This window comes from Sceloporus occidentalis, unplaced genomic scaffold, assembly GCF_023333645.1.
Source record: "Sceloporus occidentalis isolate IW3139 unplaced genomic scaffold, rSceOcc1.0.p SCAF_10, whole genome shotgun sequence".
In the NCBI taxonomy this organism is placed as follows: domain Eukaryota; kingdom Metazoa; phylum Chordata; class Lepidosauria; order Squamata; family Phrynosomatidae; genus Sceloporus; species Sceloporus occidentalis.
Genome location: NW_028316990.1, coordinates 10,789,430 through 10,806,733, shown reverse-complemented (window position 1 = coordinate 10,806,733; position 17,304 = coordinate 10,789,430). Strand labels below are relative to the sequence as shown.

General features: G+C 53.5%; 3 protein-coding genes across 5 annotated transcripts; 1 reads left to right on the top strand and 2 right to left on the bottom strand.

Annotated features, from left to right (window-relative positions):
• Positions 1-2,857: 2,857 nt before the first annotated feature.
• On the bottom strand, positions 2,858-10,471 carry LOC149305884 (lysine--tRNA ligase-like). 3 transcript variants are annotated; one of them, XM_089539630.1, is made up of 14 exons: positions 10,380-10,471; positions 10,019-10,157; positions 9,771-9,936; positions 8,731-8,824; positions 8,119-8,305; positions 7,900-8,025; positions 7,105-7,224; positions 6,518-6,680; positions 6,245-6,418; positions 5,852-5,937; positions 5,201-5,286; positions 4,881-5,007; positions 3,566-3,709; positions 2,858-3,026 (listed from the first exon to the last, which is right to left on the bottom strand). In XM_089539630.1, exons 1-14 carry the CDS (start codon positions 10,457-10,459, stop codon positions 2,937-2,939), a joined length of 1,782 nt encoding a protein of 593 aa, XP_089395756.1. In that variant the 5' UTR covers positions 10,460-10,471; the 3' UTR covers positions 2,858-2,936. The 3 variants fall into 3 exon arrangements, with proteins under 3 accessions (XP_089395756.1, XP_089395755.1, XP_089395757.1); XM_089539629.1 differs by lacking the exon at positions 10,380-10,471 and adding an exon at positions 10,256-10,373; XM_089539631.1 differs by lacking the exons at positions 2,858-3,026; positions 10,380-10,471 and adding an exon at positions 10,256-10,361 and having other exon boundaries at positions 3,621-3,709; positions 4,868-5,007.
• A 108-nt stretch (positions 10,472-10,579) lies between these two features.
• Positions 10,580-11,453, top strand: TERF2IP (TERF2 interacting protein). The gene is made up of 2 exons (XM_089540695.1): positions 10,580-10,713; positions 11,019-11,453. The coding sequence occupies exons 1-2, from the start codon at positions 10,654-10,656 to the stop codon at positions 11,355-11,357; spliced, it is 399 nt and encodes a 132-aa protein (XP_089396821.1). The 5' UTR covers positions 10,580-10,653; the 3' UTR covers positions 11,358-11,453.
• A 3,506-nt stretch (positions 11,454-14,959) lies between these two features.
• LOC149305882 (carbohydrate sulfotransferase 4-like) lies at positions 14,960-16,155 on the bottom strand. Its single transcript, XM_089540797.1, has one exon. It carries the CDS (start codon positions 16,145-16,147, stop codon positions 14,960-14,962), a length of 1,188 nt encoding a protein of 395 aa, XP_089396923.1. The 5' UTR covers positions 16,148-16,155.
• Positions 16,156-17,304: the final 1,149 nt, after the last annotated feature.

Below are 17,304 nucleotides of genomic sequence, written 5' to 3'. Positions count from 1 at the left end.
TGGTTTTAATGGTAATTTGGAGAGTTGAAATAAGTTCCAATTATTTTTATTCAATTAGGGCTACGTTTATTTGCAAAAGATCTGCCATATTAACAATACAGGGACTTTCCGGGGATTTTGATGGAATATTCCGGGTAATATGGGGGGGGGGGTTGTGTGGGTTTTGGTCAGACGTGCCAGGAAATATCTTGGAGGCTTGTTGGCAACACTGCTGAAGGCTGGCTTGCAGAGAGACCCACTGAACGGAAGGAGGGGCTTCCCTGGACCAGGGCCGGCTCTAGGTATTATGCCACCCGAGGCAAGAAATATTTTGGCACCCCTGTCGCCCTTCATAATTATTTTCACTCCTTGATTTCCGCTGTTTCGTTTGTTAAAGCTAAACATGACATAAAACTTAGGTTCCAATCTCTCATCACAGTATTGAGAATTAGTCAAAAAGCCAATTAGGTTTTTACAAGTTAAAGACTTTTTTTTTTATTGCTGTGATATTTGGAATGGAGACTAATGCAGACATATTCCTTTTGCAAACTAGAAGCATTATTCATTCTAATGATGTGGAAAAATCTGGATCCCATCTCCATGAATTTGCGGGGAAGTGGTGCTCCATCTGTGACCCCTAAAAACTAAAAATCTTCACCCAAAGGGTGTCGCAAGAAAGCGAAGGAAACCAGTAGGGTCACCGGGTGAAAGGACCAGGGCTGCTGCCACACTGCAGGATTAATGCAGTCTAACACCACTTTAGCTGCCCTTGGCTGCCATGGTGACCAGCTCTCCTAACCGCAAAGGAGGACAAGGCACTGTAAAATGTAGGGCTTTCAAGTAAAATGGAGGACACGACCAAGGGAAAGCTGAAACCCTTCATATAAATATAAATGTATGCTTCTTAGTGATGCTCAACAGGGAGGACATCTTTAGAATTCCTCCTGGACAGAAGACTGAAATGTAAGGTATACCCCAGAAAAAGAGGACATCTGGTCATCTTGCTGGTTCCATGCTATGGAGCCCTGGGATTTGTAGTTTTGTTGTGGCTCCACTGCTCTGAGAAGACAAAATCTCCAAAAACCCAAATCCCAGGATTCCATAGCATGGTGCCAGACTAGTTAAAGCGCACTTCTGCAGTGTAGATGCAGCCCATGAAACAAGGATGGGAATGGCTCCAGAGCGAGAAAGCAAAGACACACAGTAGGCACACCCACCAAGAGTGGCAAGCCACTCTCTCTCAGCCTCAGAGGAAGGCCATGGCAAAGCTTCTCTGAACTCAGGGCAGCGCAGACCTCCTCCTCTTCCAGGACATGTCTTCCACTCTAACCTTCTGTCCAGGACGTATTCTAAAACATCCTCCATCTTGAGCATGACTAAGAAGCATGCATTTACATTTCTAGGAGTGTTTGGAACTTTTCTTGAGTTCTGTCCTCCCTTTTTCTTGAATGTCTGCCATTTTGTGGTGCCTTCCTTTGTGGTGAAGACATCTGGGAAGACCAAGCTTTTAAAGTGGATTGTTAGAGCCAGTGTGGACTAGTGGTTTGAGTGTTGGACTATGACTCTGGGTTCAAATCCCAGCTCAGCCATGGAAACCCACTGGGTGGGGGCATGACACTCTCTCAGCCTCAGAGGAAGGCCATGGTGAGCCTCCTCTGAACAAACCTTGCCAAGGAAACCCCATGAGAGGGTGGCCAGGAGTCAGAAAGGACTAGAGGGTGGCCAGGAGTCAGAAAGGACTAGAGGACATACAGGAACAACAAGGGGGTCTAGGAATCTGAGAAAAGGGTGAATGATGGGAAGGGAGGCAAAGGTGGGTGGATAGGGAAGAATAGGGCCAAAGTCTGAGAAGGAGAAAGGAGTTATGCAGGGGGGAGGGGGGTCATGGAACCCACTGGGTGGCTTTGGGGGTCACACTCTCTCAGCCTCAGAGGAAGGCCATGACAAGCCTTCCCTGAACAAGTCTCTCTCTTGGCAAGAAAGAGAGGAAGGAAGGAAGAGAAGAGGGAGGGAAGGAATGAAGGTGGAAGAAAGGGGAGGGAGGGAGGAACAGGAGGAAAGAAAGAGGGAGGGAAGGAAGGAAGACGGAAGATGCTGGCTGCTCTGCTTGCCTGATTCTATGATTCTCTGGCTCCACCAACTCTCTCTCTTTCTCTCTCTGGCGCCCCCTACAGTTTGGCGCCCTAGGCAGCTGCCTAGCTCACCTATATGGATGAGCTGGCCCTGCCCTCAAGTAAAGGCTGCTTCCTCAGGTGCATTCAAGGAGCTCCCTCTCCGTAAAGAAGCTTCCCTGGCTGAAGTTCCAAAGCAGGACGTCACAGAGACTGCCGAGGAAAGGAAGAAGAAGAGGGCGCTGGGTTGGCTGCCAGTGCCTTGGGCCTCCGCGGCCTGGCTCTTTGCAGGGCTGAAGCCCTGACCCACCAGGCACTGCCCTTTGCTCTTGCGCTGGGTTCACAGGGCAAAGGGCTGTCCTTTTGCTGGCCAGAGACAAGGGCCTGCTGCCTGCACTGCCTCCTCCGTCGGGCCCAGCTTCCCAGGTGAAGAAAGAGAGCCCTCCCTCCAGTCCATCTGAGGGAGACCTGATCCCTGCCCACCGCCATTCCTTCTCCTCCTCCTCCTGTGCCCTGTCTTTTCCAGATTGTAAGCCTAAGGGCAGGGAACTGTGCAATTCGCCATTTGTTAGCTGCTTTCAGAGCCTTTGAGGCTGAAGAGTGGGGTATAAATACTCCAAATGAAGAAATAAAAATAAAACCGGATTTCAGCTTGGATGCGGAGTGTTAATGTCTATTACATTAGAGGCCCGCTACGGACAAAGAGGAATTTCAAGCGCGATTGTGTTCTCATGCCCTCCAAAAACCAAGGAGAAACTCACAGCAAAGAAGAGCAGCAGCACAGGGCTGCCTTTAATTGCAGATGGAAAGAAAGCGCAGCCATTGGGCCTGGACTGTCCAAGCCTCTCACACTGAGGTCCCCTCCACAGGAGCGGCATTTGGCTGAGTGTCCTTCCTTTTGTCTTCAGGCTTCATGGCTGGAAAAAGCAGCACCTCCTGCAAAGAGACAAGGGGGGTTCTCACAGCTTCCCCAGACAAGGTTCATCCTAGCCTCCTCAAGCTTCGACCAATCCTCCCTGTGTGCAAATCTGCTCCTTTGGGTCATGCCCCTTTTAGGAAGGTGGGTTTTGGAGTCCTTGTTGGCATCTTAACAGCTCTTCAGTGGCATCCCAGAGTCAATGGGGGTGGCCTGGATGGCCCTTGTGATCTCTTCCAACCCTATGATTCTATGGGTTTGATGCATGAGTCTGGCAGCTTAAAGCTGGACATTAACTGGGAGACTGTGTCACTTTGGCTGTGACGGGATGCTGGAATCCACCTGCAAAAGGGCTGCCAGAGACCACTAATAAAGCTTACAGCAGTAACGTGAGTCACTGTTCAGCAGCAAAAGAACTCTATGAGAACCTGGAAATACATTCAGTTCTAGCACAGAAGGCACCTTGGTTTCTCACCAAGAACCCCATCGTGTGTGAATGTGGCACTAAAACCTGTGTTTGCCTCCACAGCCTGCTGGAAGAATGCCCTTGCCTGCTAACCTTAATGTTGTTGGAGTCTGTCAGAAACATTGTGAGACGGTCGATGCCCAGGCCCCAGCCCGCTGTTGGAGGGAGCCCATATTCCAGAGCCGTGCAGAAGTTCTCGTCAATAAACATGGCTTCGTCATCACCAGCAGCTTTTGCCTGGGGAAAACAAGAGACCATAATGCCTACGGAGCCAGGACCTGCACATGTTGCTGCTTTCCTTGGCACAGGCTGTCCAAGGCCAGCTGTGCATGTCAAAGTCCAGGGCAAAGGGCCACCTGGCAGCTCTTCAGAAGCAGGAGGGGTGCAAGGGCCACAGGGTTCTCTCCCAGCTCCTCTTTCAAATTGTTTACATTCAGTAAACAAAGAAAACACACAAGCTTCATTTATCTACCGCTTCATCCCGCCTAAGCAGTGTCTAAGTGGTTTACAACTGTAAGCTAATTTGCCCGCAGCAATCTGGGTACTCATTTTAGCAACCTCCCTGAGTCGAGCTTGAGCCCTTTTGCTGGTCTTGAACTCACAACCTTATCGTTTTGAGTGAGTGATGGCGGTACAGGCATTTAACCACTGCGCCACCAGGGCTCCTCAGTAGTCCATCTGCTCTTTATTCCAGTTATAGGGTCTCCCCACAGACCTCTATTTGGTTTCTCCTTTAAATGAGAGAACAAATATACCCTCTCTTTCAACAACAGAATCTCTACCTCCTGGAAGTCCTCAAGATAACACAGGCACCGCCAGTATCCTCAACCACAGTCTGAGCGCATCAAAAACTCTGCTGGCAGGCAGTGAGAAAGGAAGCAATGCCTCAGAGGCCAAGCATCCCCTCCCCAAACCCATGATGGCTTTCAGCTGGAGGCAAGAAGAGCTGCTACCCAAAATAAGGATGCCGAGGGGATCCATCAAGGCTAACCTTTCTCCACCTCACCAGGCAACAGCCAAGACAGGTAAGCGCCCAGTTCAATCCTGCATACATCCAGGATCTGTTCTTGGGGTCCCACAAGTTCTGGTACCATCTCTCCTTTTCACACACACACAGAGCCTTCTGCCCCTTTTATTCTTGCACCTCCTTTGAGCTGGGAGAGAGTTCCAGGCTTGAGGTCACCCGCCACACTTTGTGCTGGACACCCAGTTAAGAGGGGACACCCTTCAGACAGCCGAATGGGGCTGCATTGGTTCAGGGAAGGGTTTTCTGGTCCTGATGGGAGACATGAGGCAGGACTCTCCACAGAAGCACCGCAGTCGCCGGTTCCCATTGAGGAGGAGATCCACAGGAAAGCACAGCTCATGAGGGCCTTCCCTCCATTACAATCTTACTCTGATTTCACACCTTGGCCTGATCCTCAAAGAGCTGTCGCTGCCAAAAGGGGTCGTTCAGTTCGGTGTAGGCGTTGCAGACCTCCTTCCTCATGATGAAAAGCTCAAAGCGCTCTGTCAGTCCCCGCCGAACGCGGTGCCTGCAGAAAGAGGGCAGGAGGAGGGGGCTGCAGACTCAACCAGCACAGATACATCCCCTAAAGCCCCTTGGTAGGTTTAAAGGAAGACCACCCCCATCCCTGCCAAATTCTGCAATATTCTTTTTAAACAGAATGAGCAGTTCTCCAGAGACACATACACACACTGGCAAGACTTCCTTTTTGCTCTGCTCACCATTTAGCAAGGGGGCTCATGATTTGTGGGTGATCACAGATGAAAGTGGGGTTGATGCAGGTAACTTCCAAAAATTCCCCGACGAGCTGGAAAGTCCGGCATCAGGGGAGAATATGCAAAGAAAAGAGAAAGAAAGCATCTCAAACTGTAATTTGAACGACCACTGCATTGCAGAAACAGCACAAGCACCACTGGCCCTCTTTGGCATTTCAAAGCAATTCCGCTTCCAAATGAAGATAGAAACTCTGGTCTAAGACAGACCATTCAAGCATATTTTGCTCTCAGGGATAGCCACAAAGCCATATTTTCCAGAGGGGCATACTGTCTCTTTCCTACTCCAGAGGCACTTTGTTAACAGCCACCAGCAAGTCAGAGTCTTCCACTTGTGGTGCTAATTGATCACCAACCCCAAAGAGCTGTCAGGGATCTTCTTAATCTCTGGATGCAAGAGAGCTTGCAACCAGCTCCCTGCCTGCTTTGCCCTGCCTCCAGAAGGCTTTCCCATTTTGCCAAGGCGAGGCAAAGGTCAGAGTATGGGAAGTATGAGAAAGCCAAGGGTCAGCCACTTCGCAGCTCACAAAGTGGCCAGATGTGAGCCATTAAGGGCTCCCTGTTCATAAAGAGGATGGCGTCACACCTGGCTCTTCTCACCTTATCGAGGAGCCTGGCTGTAGACCGAGGCGGCGGACACTCAACTTTTCTCTCTTCACAAAGCACATCAAAGAATTTGCGAGTCTCTGTGAATGACAGGGAGAAACATGCAAAGTCTTTGCTTTCACCAGTTTAAGAAGGGCCAGAATAACTCATTTTCCCTCCCCTCATTGCCAGAAACAGCAATGGCCTCCAGGAAAAGAATAGGACGATTGATGCCAGAGACTACAGCGTCAATACTGAGGCAGAGTAATAAAGGGGCTGTCTCTCATGCAAGGCAGCCAAACTGACTATAAGGGGCACAGAGAGATGGGTTTCAGGCCCAGCCCACATTTCACAGGATAAACACAAGGAGGTTAACATTCCCAGACTATGAGAAAGACTCCTTCTCACCTTCTGTCTCAAACTGATCAACAGTGGGAAGTTTGATTCCCAACACTCTCTCCAGCTCATCCACCATGCTGATCTTCCGGAAGGGCGGAGTGAAATCTATTTCGTATGCCTGGCCCTCCAATCCTTCCGGGTGGTACATCACCTTGTAGCCGCCCGTGATGTGTCTGACCATTCCTGCGAGAGAGCAGCTCCATTTCAGTCACCAGTTGATGCTCTACCTGCCCTTCTCCTCCCCCACTGTGCCACCAAACCCTTAATATTCTGATGACAAACCTGAAAGTAGCTGTTCTGTGATCTCCATCAAGTCATGGTAGTCTGCATAAGCCATGTAAAATTCACAGGTGGTGAACTCCGGGTTGTGGGTTAAATCAATGCCTTCATTCCGGAATTGGCGCCCGATTTCATAGACACGGTCCATGCCACCGACCACCAACATCTAAAACACAAAGAGAAACAGCTCAGAAGTGCCACTTCATTACTGAGTGAGCTTGCTTTGAACTGCTGATTTTGACTTGTAAAATCAGTTTATTGTCAAATTTCAGGAGTCTAAATTCATTGGATATTTCAACACATGCGCCAAGCATCTGGGTAGATGTATGCTTCCAAAGCATTTCTCTTTTTATTGTTCCTGGCAGTGACCGCCACCAGTCCTCCCCACCTCGAGGCACAGGCCGTCTTGGCAGGAAGAGGGAGGTTTTTTACTGGCACTTCAGACTGAGCCTCCCACGCTGGCACTCGTTTGGTGGCCCTGTTCACCTCAGCCTGTGGCAACAGCCACACATTTTTCCTCTGGTGTCCCAGGTGACCTTTGGGCAGAGGAGCCTCAACCCAACTCCTGTTCCTTTGGCCCAAGGGTTCACCTTGTGGTAGAGCTCCGGAGCAACACGCATGTATAAGTTCATGTCCAGCTCATTGTGGTGAGTGATGAAAGGCTTTGCCACAGCCCCTCCAGGGATGACGTTCATCATGGGCGTCTCCACCTAGCCAAGGAACAAACACACAGCTATAATGCACCAGCCAATCACGGCAAATGCCCCGTCTCAAAGGTGTCTTTTTCGTGGCAAAGAATTTAGCAACCCCCCTCCACCGAAAAATAAATAATTACAAATAAATCAGGTATCTATATAAAATGGTATTGGTGGAGAATTGCATTCTCTTCCCAGTCTGGGATTCAAGACAACTTGCAAAAGCAGATACAACTGAAAAATTAATGACAGAAAGAATTTAAATGCAGCAATCAATCAACATATTTAAAAGGAACTAAAAGTATAACTACTGAAAAGGAGAAGAACCAATATAAATAGCTTAGTTCTCCCTGAGCAGCCAGCCTTCAAAGGCCTGCGGAACAAAAAGGTCTTCACCTGCATACAGACCAAGTCAAACCTCTCTAGGAAGGGAGAGCTGAGCCTGGGTTGCACTGAGTGCTTTCTCTGGAGCAGGATTTAAAAAAACATTAGCCAAGGACTAAATACGTTTTATGTATTGGTTCAAGGAATCCTAGGTGCAACGTCAAAGCATTACAGCGCCTACAGAGCTTCATCTGTACATCTGGCCCCAAGACAGTGGCAACAATACAAGACTTGGACAGATGATGCCTTTAGATGCTTATGGACCGTTATATATTTTAGGAAGTATCCAAGCGGAAAAACACTTACCTCCAGAAAGCCCAACTCATCTAGGAAGGTTCGAAGGTATGTTATTATCTTTGCTCGGATTATGAACTTTTGCCTCACAAAATCATTAAGAATTAAATCCAGGTATCTCTGCCGAAATCTGGTTTCCTAAGAGTCGAGGGAGGAAAAACCCAGAGTTCAAAAGCGCGTCATGAGATCCCCTCAGAGGCCATGAAGGAAGGCGGCCAGAGGGGATGGTACCTTGTCTTTGAGGCCAAAATGAAGGTGAGGCAGCATGTGAAGGCATGGAGAGAGCAGAGTGATTTCGTACGGGATGATGCTCAGTTCCCCTTTCTTGGTTTTGCCAGGATTTCCCAGGATCCCAACTATGTCTCCACGGCGAAGCTTGTTGTTAATGCGCACGTATTCTTCCTCCGACTTGTAGTTCCTGGGAAAAGGTTACATGAAATACCTTTTACTGGAGAAAAAAACCTTTTCCCATCACTGTGGCATTTACTTATATGAAAAAGCCTTCCAATCTTCCTAATCTAGAAGTTAGAGCCAATTAGTAATAGATAAAGATTGACATGAAAAGGTCCACTGATTGTTATTACACCACTATGCTATTAATAATAACTGGAAAACCTTTTCATCTCGGTCTCTGAGGCCCTGCAAAAGGCAGAAGCAGCCCCTGGGCCACAGGAAGCCTTGGATTTAAAGAGGCACCCAGGAAAAATTGTGAGTTGGGGCAAATGGAACAATTGAGGGATATAACAAGGATTGACCAATGAAATAAGTCTCATATACAAAATAAGGATATGAGGATAGAGAAGTGAGTGGATTATACAAAACAAGGAGCCCTGCGATGTTTACCTGGAATTGGCCATAACTTGCAGCTTCACTCCCTCCCCACGGAGATCGTAAAAAATCAGCTTTCCTCCAGAAGCACGTTTCGCATGGATCCGGCCTAAAAGGCGCGAGAGAAAGGTGTCGGTGGCCACAGCATCAGGGCTGGAGCGAGGGCCAGGGGCCATGGGGAGAGGGCCTTGGGGTGGGGGCCCGGGGGTAAGGGACAATGGGGAGAGGGCCTTGGGGTGGGGGCCCGGGGGTGAGGGCCAATGGGGGAGGGCCTTGAAGCGGGGGCCCGGGAGCAAGGGCCAATGGGGAGAGGGCCTTGGGGCAGGGGCCCAGGGGCAAGGGCCAATGGGAAAAGGGCCTTGGAGCGGGGACCCAGGGGCGAGGGCCAATCGGGAGAGGGCCTTGGAGCGGAGGCCCAGGGGCAAGGGCCAATGGGGAAAGGGCCTTGGGGGTGGGGGCCAATGGGGAGAGGGCCTTGGGGCAGGGGCCAATGGGGAGAGGGCCTTGGGGCAGGGGCCCGGGGGCAAGGGCCAATGGCGAAAAGGCCTTGGAGCGGGGGCCCAGAGGCGAGGGCCAATGGGGAGAGGGTGTTGGGGCAGGGGCCTAGGGGCAAGGGCCAATAAGGAGAGGGCGTTGGGGCAGGGGCCCAGGGCCAAGGGCCAATGGGGAGAGGGCATTGGGGCAGGGGCCCAGGGCCAATGGGGGAGGGCCTTGGAACAGGGGCAAGGGCCAATGGGGAGAGGGCGTTGGGGCAGGGGCCCAGGGGCAAGGGCCAATGGGGAGAGGGCATTGGGGCAGGGGCCCAGGGCCAATGGGGGAGGGCCTTGGAACAGGGGCAAGGGCCAATGGGGAGAGGGCGTTGGGGCAGGGGCCCAGGGGCAAGGGCCAATGGGGAGAGGGCATTGGGGCAGAGGCCCAGGGCCAATGGGGGAGGGCCTTGGAACAGGGGCAAGGGCCAATGGGGGAGGGCCTTGGGGCAGGGGCCCAGGGGCAAGGGCCAATGGGGCAGGGGCCCAGGGCCAGGGCCGGCTCCCATGCGCTGCCTTGGGGCTGACCTGCCACTCGCAGGGAGACGCTGCCCAGGTGCTCCCCCGGCTGCAGGTGTCTGTATCGCGCGAGGAAGTCTTCCAGGGAGAGGTCCACGTGGAACTTGTGGGGGTAGGGCTGCTCCCCGGAGGCCTTCAGCTGCTGCACTGCCTGGCTCCGGATCCGGAAGTATTGCTGCGGAGAGAGAGACCGGTCAGGTCAGGGCAGGGCAGGGCAGGGCAGGGCGGCCGGGAAAGGGAGGCAGGGCGCTGCTTACGTTGGGGTCGAGGCTCTCTTCCTCCTCCTCCTGCTCCTCGGCCTTGGCGCTGGCGGCGTTCCCTTCGTGGCGCTGGTCCTTGAGGCGCGCCTCCTTCTCGGCCGCTTTCCGCTCGGCCTTCATCCGCCGCTTCGCTTCGCTGAGAGAGAGAGAGAGAGGGAGGGAGGGAGGGCGTGAGCCATCCAGCCATGGAGCCCCGTCCCCCCTCGGCCTCCCCGGGGCCTGTCTCCCACCGACCTGGGCCTCTCCTCCGGCCCGCCGCTTGCCCTCCTCCTCCTGCTGCTCCCGCGGCCGAAGAGGAAGGGGAGGCGGAGGCCGAGGAGGGGCCGGGGCCGCAGGGCGAACATGGGCTCCTCCTCACTTCTTGCTCAGCCGCGGAGGCTGCTCCGGCTCCGCGCCCGAAGAGACCATCCTCGTGGCCGCCATGGCCGCCTCCGCCATCGCCGGAAGGAAGGAAGGAAGGAAGGAGGCGGGCCGGAAGGGGCGGGGCCGGAAGCGGCGCCGGCGTCGCTGGTGCGCGTGCGCGGGGGAGTGGGCGGGGCCAGGGAGGGAGGCGGAGTCGGAGGCGGAGGACGCGGCTTCTCTGCTGGCGCCTGCGGAGCCTCGCCCTCCAGGGCCCCGGGGGAGAAGGAGGGATGCTGGCGGAGGCAGGCGGCGTCTTCCAGGAGGCCAGCCGGGAGTTCGAGGACAGCGAGGTAGGAAGCCGGGCCCCTCTCTCTCTGCCTCTTGGCGGGTAAGGGGCCTGGCCCGCCCGCTCGCTTCCCCGGAGAGGCTGAGCGCGGAGGGCCCCCGTCCCTTCCTGCTTGGAGAGCCGCGGCGTCCCTTGAGGCGGAGGGCCCCCTGTGTCCCGCAGGGCCCTGCCTCGCCCTGGTGAAGCAAAGGCTGGGGGCCAGCTGCCCCAGGGGCTGCTTTGTGGCCGGAGGAGGGGCCCCTCTCCTGCCGCTGGGCATCTGGCCTTCAACCCAGGGCCCCTCCTTCCACTCCGCTGCCTCCTTTCCAGGGAGACCTACTCTCTCCAGGCATGGAGCCCCCCGAGGCCCTTCGCCCGGCAGCTCCCTCGGACGCAGACGTGGCCTCGGCCGTCAGGGACATGCAGCGCCTGATGGGCCTCTTTGGGCTGGGCCTGGAGGCCGTGACGCAGGCCTTCCTGAAGAACAGCGGGGAGCTGGCCGCGGTGGAGAGCTGCCTGCGGACGGGGCAGCGCTCGGACGGACGGCCGCTCTGGACCAGGCGAGACGACGCAGAGCTCCAGCAGGGGGACCGGGGCCTCAGGGGCCGGCTGGAGGCCAGGTACGGGCCGGAGAACGTGGCCAAGAGAGAGGCCTTCCGCAGGAGCTAGGCGCCGGAAGGAACCGGGCCGGAGGGTGGGCCAGATGCCCTTCTGGGTCTTCGGAGGCAGAGGAGTATTCTGTGCGCAAGGACCAAGAGCTCCGGCTCCATCCAAAGCAGGCTCCTTCCCGCAAGACCCTTCCCTCTCCTTCCAGGAGATGCCTAGCAGTCATGGCTGGACCCAGCGGTTGCGTGACGGAGGTTGGCTGAGAGTCAGACCGGACATCGGAGCAGGTGTCCCAAGGTGGATTGTGAGTGCCCTGTGTGCCCCAGGGTTTGCTGTGAGGCTCTAGGGCAGGCAGGGCCTTGTCTGTAAGGACTTATGGACAGAGCCAAGGGTCTCTGGGTTACGCTCTGCACCCAAGTCCTGCTGCGAAAGACAGCTTTCCCGCTCACCTGAACTGGGCTGCTCCTCTGCTTTGGCCTCTCCTCTTGATCCATGCCGCTTCACGGCTGCTGCCTGCCAAGGCGCTTTGGGGCCGGCTGTGGCTCTGTAATCAGGAGAGGGCCTTTACTCCACGCTGACCAAAGCCCATCGGTTTCCTATGCTTTTCTACAAATGGTGTATTGAGGCAGTTCCAGCTCTTCTCTGGTTAATGTGCTTTTTCACCCCTTCCCTGGCCCTGCAGCTGCTAAACATGCCTTTCTGCCTGTTTCCAGCCCAGCTGCAGGTAGTCTCTTTAGACTGCAGCATTGCTCACATTCCCTTACGGAAGTCACCAGTTCCTCCCTTTCCATTAAACAGTAACAATAAAGAGTCCTGTCACTTCTTAAAGGAAAAACGTATGCTCCCATCATTCTGGAAACCAAAGGGATCCCCTGCCTCAGAGCTGAAATGTGGGTGATTCAGGACAGATGTCTTAAGGCAGTGGTTCCTACTGGCTGGTGCGCCAATGGGGGAGGGCCTTGGGGCCCTTGGAACAGGGGCAAGGGCCAATGGGGAGAGGGCATTGGGGCAGGGGCCCAAGGGCAAGGGGGGGTCAAATGACCCTTTCATGGGGGTCGCCTAAGACCATTAGAAAACACCTATTTAATTACAGTTATGAAGTAGCAACAAAAATAATTTCATGGGTTTGGGTCACCACAACATGAGGAACTGTATTAAAGGGTCGCGGCATTAGGAAGGTTGGGAGCCACTGTCTTAAGGCAAGGAAGCACACATTGCTCCCTTCCCAGGTCACACCTTCCTTCATTGCTTCCTCCAAAGTGTGCAGGAGTCTCTGTGACTCTTATGGAAATCAGCACATTTGTATAGCCTGCTTTCAAGTAGGACTGAGTTGTTGACCAGCCCCTGGACAGCTGTTGGTCATGCTATCGGGAGCTGGTTCTGCAGGCAGATGGTGGACACACTGCCCGCCTGTCCTGGTTCTGCAGGGAGCATGCACACAGCTCCCCAGCTGAAGCGATGAGGGTTTGGTGACCGCAGCAGCAGGAAGAGCAACGCTGGGGGCCACAAAGAGCCACAGGGTCCCTCTTCCTCTTTCCCCCTGTGAGGTGCTGGCCAGTGTTTTGTTCCATGTAAGCATTGCTGGCACTGATGGCACATGTTACCTTGCAGGAAGAGTGTGGGCTCCACCTGTGGCACTGTGGATGGGGAAACAGTTCAGTCCGCTGGTGGTCTTGCCAGAACAGACCTGAGAGCCTGGTTCCTTTGTCTGCGTTGCCATTGTATGGTCTGGGGGTGTCTGAGGCTGGGTGTTGCTTGCAGGGAAAGGCAGGGCTTCCTAGCAGCCCTGCTGTTCTGCCGATCTGCCTGCATTGGGGCCTTTCAGAGAGAGGCATATAAAGTGCTTGCCTGAGTTCATGCAGTCTTGGGCCGGCTGTGCAACTGTCCTCCTGTGTTCTGCTCATTTCTCGTAACTTGTGGCATTAGTCATGAATGCTGGAAATGTCGTCTTAGAAAAGTACTGCTGTTGTATTGATTCATTTTGTGGGTTTTTTTTATTCCCAAAGTGACTTGTAATACAAGTAATAGGCAATAAACCCTTTATTAAAGCTAACAATACCAATTTTACATTACATGAATCTATTCTAGCAGTCACTGTGCTGTCATTCAGAATGGCTCAGTGGCGTTTCTGGGGCAGGTGGTGGGGAGAGACTGTATTAATCTGTTGCAGCTACGACAACCAAAGGTGTATGGCCCCCAAAAGGCCAACGAGTGTTATATTGCATCAGTCATTGTGTAATAACCATCTGCAAGCCGCTTATTGTGGTCATGCTTTTCTTAGGACAAGCCAAAGGCAGAACATGTACTGTGCCCACGGGGGTCTTCCTCAGGCAAGGATGGGGGAAGCTCTAGCACAGTCACTTTCCCTCCCTGTGTTGTTGTTGTTGTTGTTCCTTCATTGCCTGAAGAAGAAGCTGGTGGGCTTTGAAAGTTAGTGTGACATATTTTGCAACTTTGAACTGGCCCAATAAAATTATCACCACAATATGGACTTTTATTTTATGATCAACCCCTGCAGTTTTCCCCCCTTCTTCGTCTTTCCCAAATGCCAGGTAAGGCTGGGCTCTGTGTCTCAGATGAATGTTGGCCACTGCTGCCCCAGAAAGCAATAAAACTTGTTGGTCTTTGGGGTGCCACAAGACTCTCTGTTGGTTTTTCACAGGTATTCCAGCTCCTTTTTCAGAGTAAATATGTACAACCTCAGAGTGTTAACAAAGTGTATTTGCACTTGGTGCAAGGAGTTAAACATCACTTTAACCTTCTTCCTGGCTGAGCATTTCTGATGTGACTTGGCTGGATTGTGGGAGGGGAGGGAGACCCTTACTTTGGCCGTCCCTTTTCTCCATGCCTCCCTCCTGCCCCCAAGACCTCCTCCTCCTGAGTTATACTCTGGGACAGAAGGGAGCATTTCTGCACTGAGAAGGGTGGCTCCTGACTTTGCATCCCTGGGAAGGAAGCTGGAACAGCGTGGAAGGCATTAGGAACAGGACACTCCTGTGCATTGATGGTCACGGTGCATTCATCCTCAGATGTGCCGCTGTAGAGCCAGAGAGTTTGGGGTTGGGTTAGAAGGCTGCTCCAGGCTTGAAGGTCAATGCAGCAAGCCAAGGAGGTGGAGGAGACCTCACTCTTCCAACCAAAAGCAAACCTCCATGTGGGCTTTCTCCAGCAGCAGGCCAGTTTCCTGTGGGAATCCAGTCTGTGCCGTTCTTGGGGAAAGCCAGTCAGGAGCCACGGGGAAAGCTTTCTTGCTGCACAAGTACGTGGCTGCAGCTTCTCCTTCATACTCCTTCGTGGGTTTGTAGTTTGGAACTACAACTCCTGGTCTCCCTTCCCGAGTTGGGGGCTGGAGGCAAGGTCAGCCAGTCAATCCACTCAAAGAGAAGATAGCCTGGTAGTCTCACTGCGGTGTCTCCTTGTCTTTTATGTGGGGAAAGCTGGAGCCAGGGGCTCCCAGGTTCATTGGACCATCCTGCCCATCAGCGACTGGCTTATGCTCAGCCTGGCACTAACCATCCCCTTGGCTTGCTGCGCTGGCCTTCCAGCCTGGAGCCTCTTCTAACCAAGTCATGAGAAAACCTCAGACTCTCTGGCAGCCTGCTACCCACTTTGCCCCCAGCCTGCTGTCTTGTGCCCGATCACATTAACCCTGCCTCTCCTCCAGCTCAGCTGCTGGAGTCACTTGTTGAGGCTTCCCAGACAGGCTGGCCATGAGCATCCAGAAGGCTCAGTGCCAGGTCCTGCTGCTCTTCCTCGGAGGAAACTAGCCGGTAGCCCAGCAGGTTCATGGCCTCCTGGCAGATGGCTTGGAGCTTGGCTACCTGGAGGTAAGGCAGGGCGCTCCTCCAGGCCTGCGACACATTCACTGCATCCCGGGAGGTGGTGTCGAAGGCCGCCCTGCCCAGGCCCTGCCCATGGGTGATATTGTGGACCCACTGCTGGAGATGCGGTGGGAAACCCAGCCCCACAAAGCGGTAGAGTTCAGCAGCCTTGCCCATGGGGTCCCAGGCGATGTCTTCATAGCGCACCAGCCAGTAGCGGCCCTGGAGGGTGGAGGGCAGGGCCCGCTGGGCCTCAGTGTACACTGCAACATGGCTCTTACAGACCTCCCGCATGACGGTGTAGGCCTCCTGCTCCGGCTCAAGCTGCTTGGGTGGGCTCCTACCTCTTGCCACTATCTTGCTGCCAAGGGAGAGTGCAGGTGCGGTGCCTTCGTGAGTGCGGGAGCGGAAAACAGCCCTGGGGTCTCTGACCAGGTGGATGATTTTGAGGTTGAGGGAGGGGTCGGCGAGGAGAGGGTAGATGACGCGCAGGTCCAGGATGCGGACCTCCTTCACAGCGACGTGGCTGTAGGTCTTGCAAGCCACCTCCACTGTGCTGAAGGGGTAGCGGCTGCATAGCGCTCGGCAGGCCTGCTTGGGGACAATGTCGTCACGCTGGAATACGCTGCACGCAGGTGGGGAGCAAAGGGCCCGGCTAGCCTCCCACTGAAAGAGCGCAGATTTGTTCCTCTGCTCGGGCATGTATGCATCGAAGACGGACATGTCACACTTGAAAACAGAGTGGATGAGGTCACGCACTGCCATGTGCAAAACTTTGGGGCTGTTCTGCTGCATGGTGGCCCAGACGTGCCAGGCTGGCTCCATCAGGTAGAAGACATTGGGGTGCTGGCTGAAAAGCTGGCCAACAAAGGAGGACCCTGACCGCCAGGAGGAGAAGATGAGGATGTGGGCCCCAGCCGGCTTTTCCCCCTGGGGGTTCCTGCTCCCCTGGTACTCTGTGAAGAAGCAGAGGAGGACCAGCGCCTGGATCACCAAGATCAAGAGCAGCTCTAGCCGCTGAAACATCCGCATGGCTGCTGAGATCCTAGGAAATGGGGGGCAGAGAAAGAGAGGGGGCACATCTATCAGACTCCTGCACCAGCAAGGCAGTGCCAGTGGCTCCCCTTTGGGTTCCCACTCAGGGCCTCGCAAGGGGTGGCACCTCGGCCCCAAAGAGGCCAAGTAGGCAGGGCAAGAGGAGGTGCTGCGGGGCCACGGCCCCACTTTGTGGTGACCTACCTCTGAAAGTATGCTGCCACCAATTCCACTGCTCAGCCTTGCCACTAACTTAATCTCAGTTTAGTTAGCCACAAAGGAGCGCGTGTGTTTTTGCATATGTGTGTGTAAACAAAATGGTTTACTTAACAGAAGAAGATAACTAAACTATTCACCGCTGCTAGTTCTTCAAATGCATGTGGTTACAAGGCAGCATTTTAGTTTAGTTTTTAGTCAAATGCTTATAACAAACAAAGTAGATGTGTGTTCCTTGGCAGTATTTCCTTAACAGAAAAGTTGGTATCAGGAGCAGTAATATCATGGAAATAATAGGTTTAGAGTCCTACACCATACATGCAAAAAACTGTTCAACATGTTTCAGCAAATTTGTTATTTAGAACTACTAATATGAACATGTGAAATTAAACAACTTGAAGCTGCGCTCAAGTAAACAAAAATATTTTGGACCTTCTAAAAACCACTTGAAGGCTTCTTCCAAAATGCATCCAGGGTGGATTTTGTTCTTTCACCAGCCCCCTCTTTTCTTACAAATTCAATTTTGGTTACAGTTTCTGTAACCAGACGTGGCCGGAGAAGCCGGGGTGCCTGCCTTCCGTTGACAAAACCTCTGACCAAGAAGCTCCCTTTCGCAAAGTCCTTTCCACGTGCCCATCTTTCCTTTCATATATCATCATTTATTATTGTTGTTGTTTTCTGTCCCCCTGCTTTCTCTCTGTTTTGCTCCCAGGCAGGCTCCCTGCCTTTTCCCAGCTCAAACTTTATTGCATTGTTTACCGCAGGCAATCTGCTGCAGCCTGACTCTGAAGGTCTTGTGTTTCTCTAGCCCTCCTTCACCACTGATACTCCTACAAAGCAAAAAGGGGAGCATCTGGGCAAGCAGAAAAGATTTTGCAAAAAGGAGCTTCTTGGCCAGAGTTGTGTTAACTGACCTCGGCCGTGTGCTCCCTCGAGCT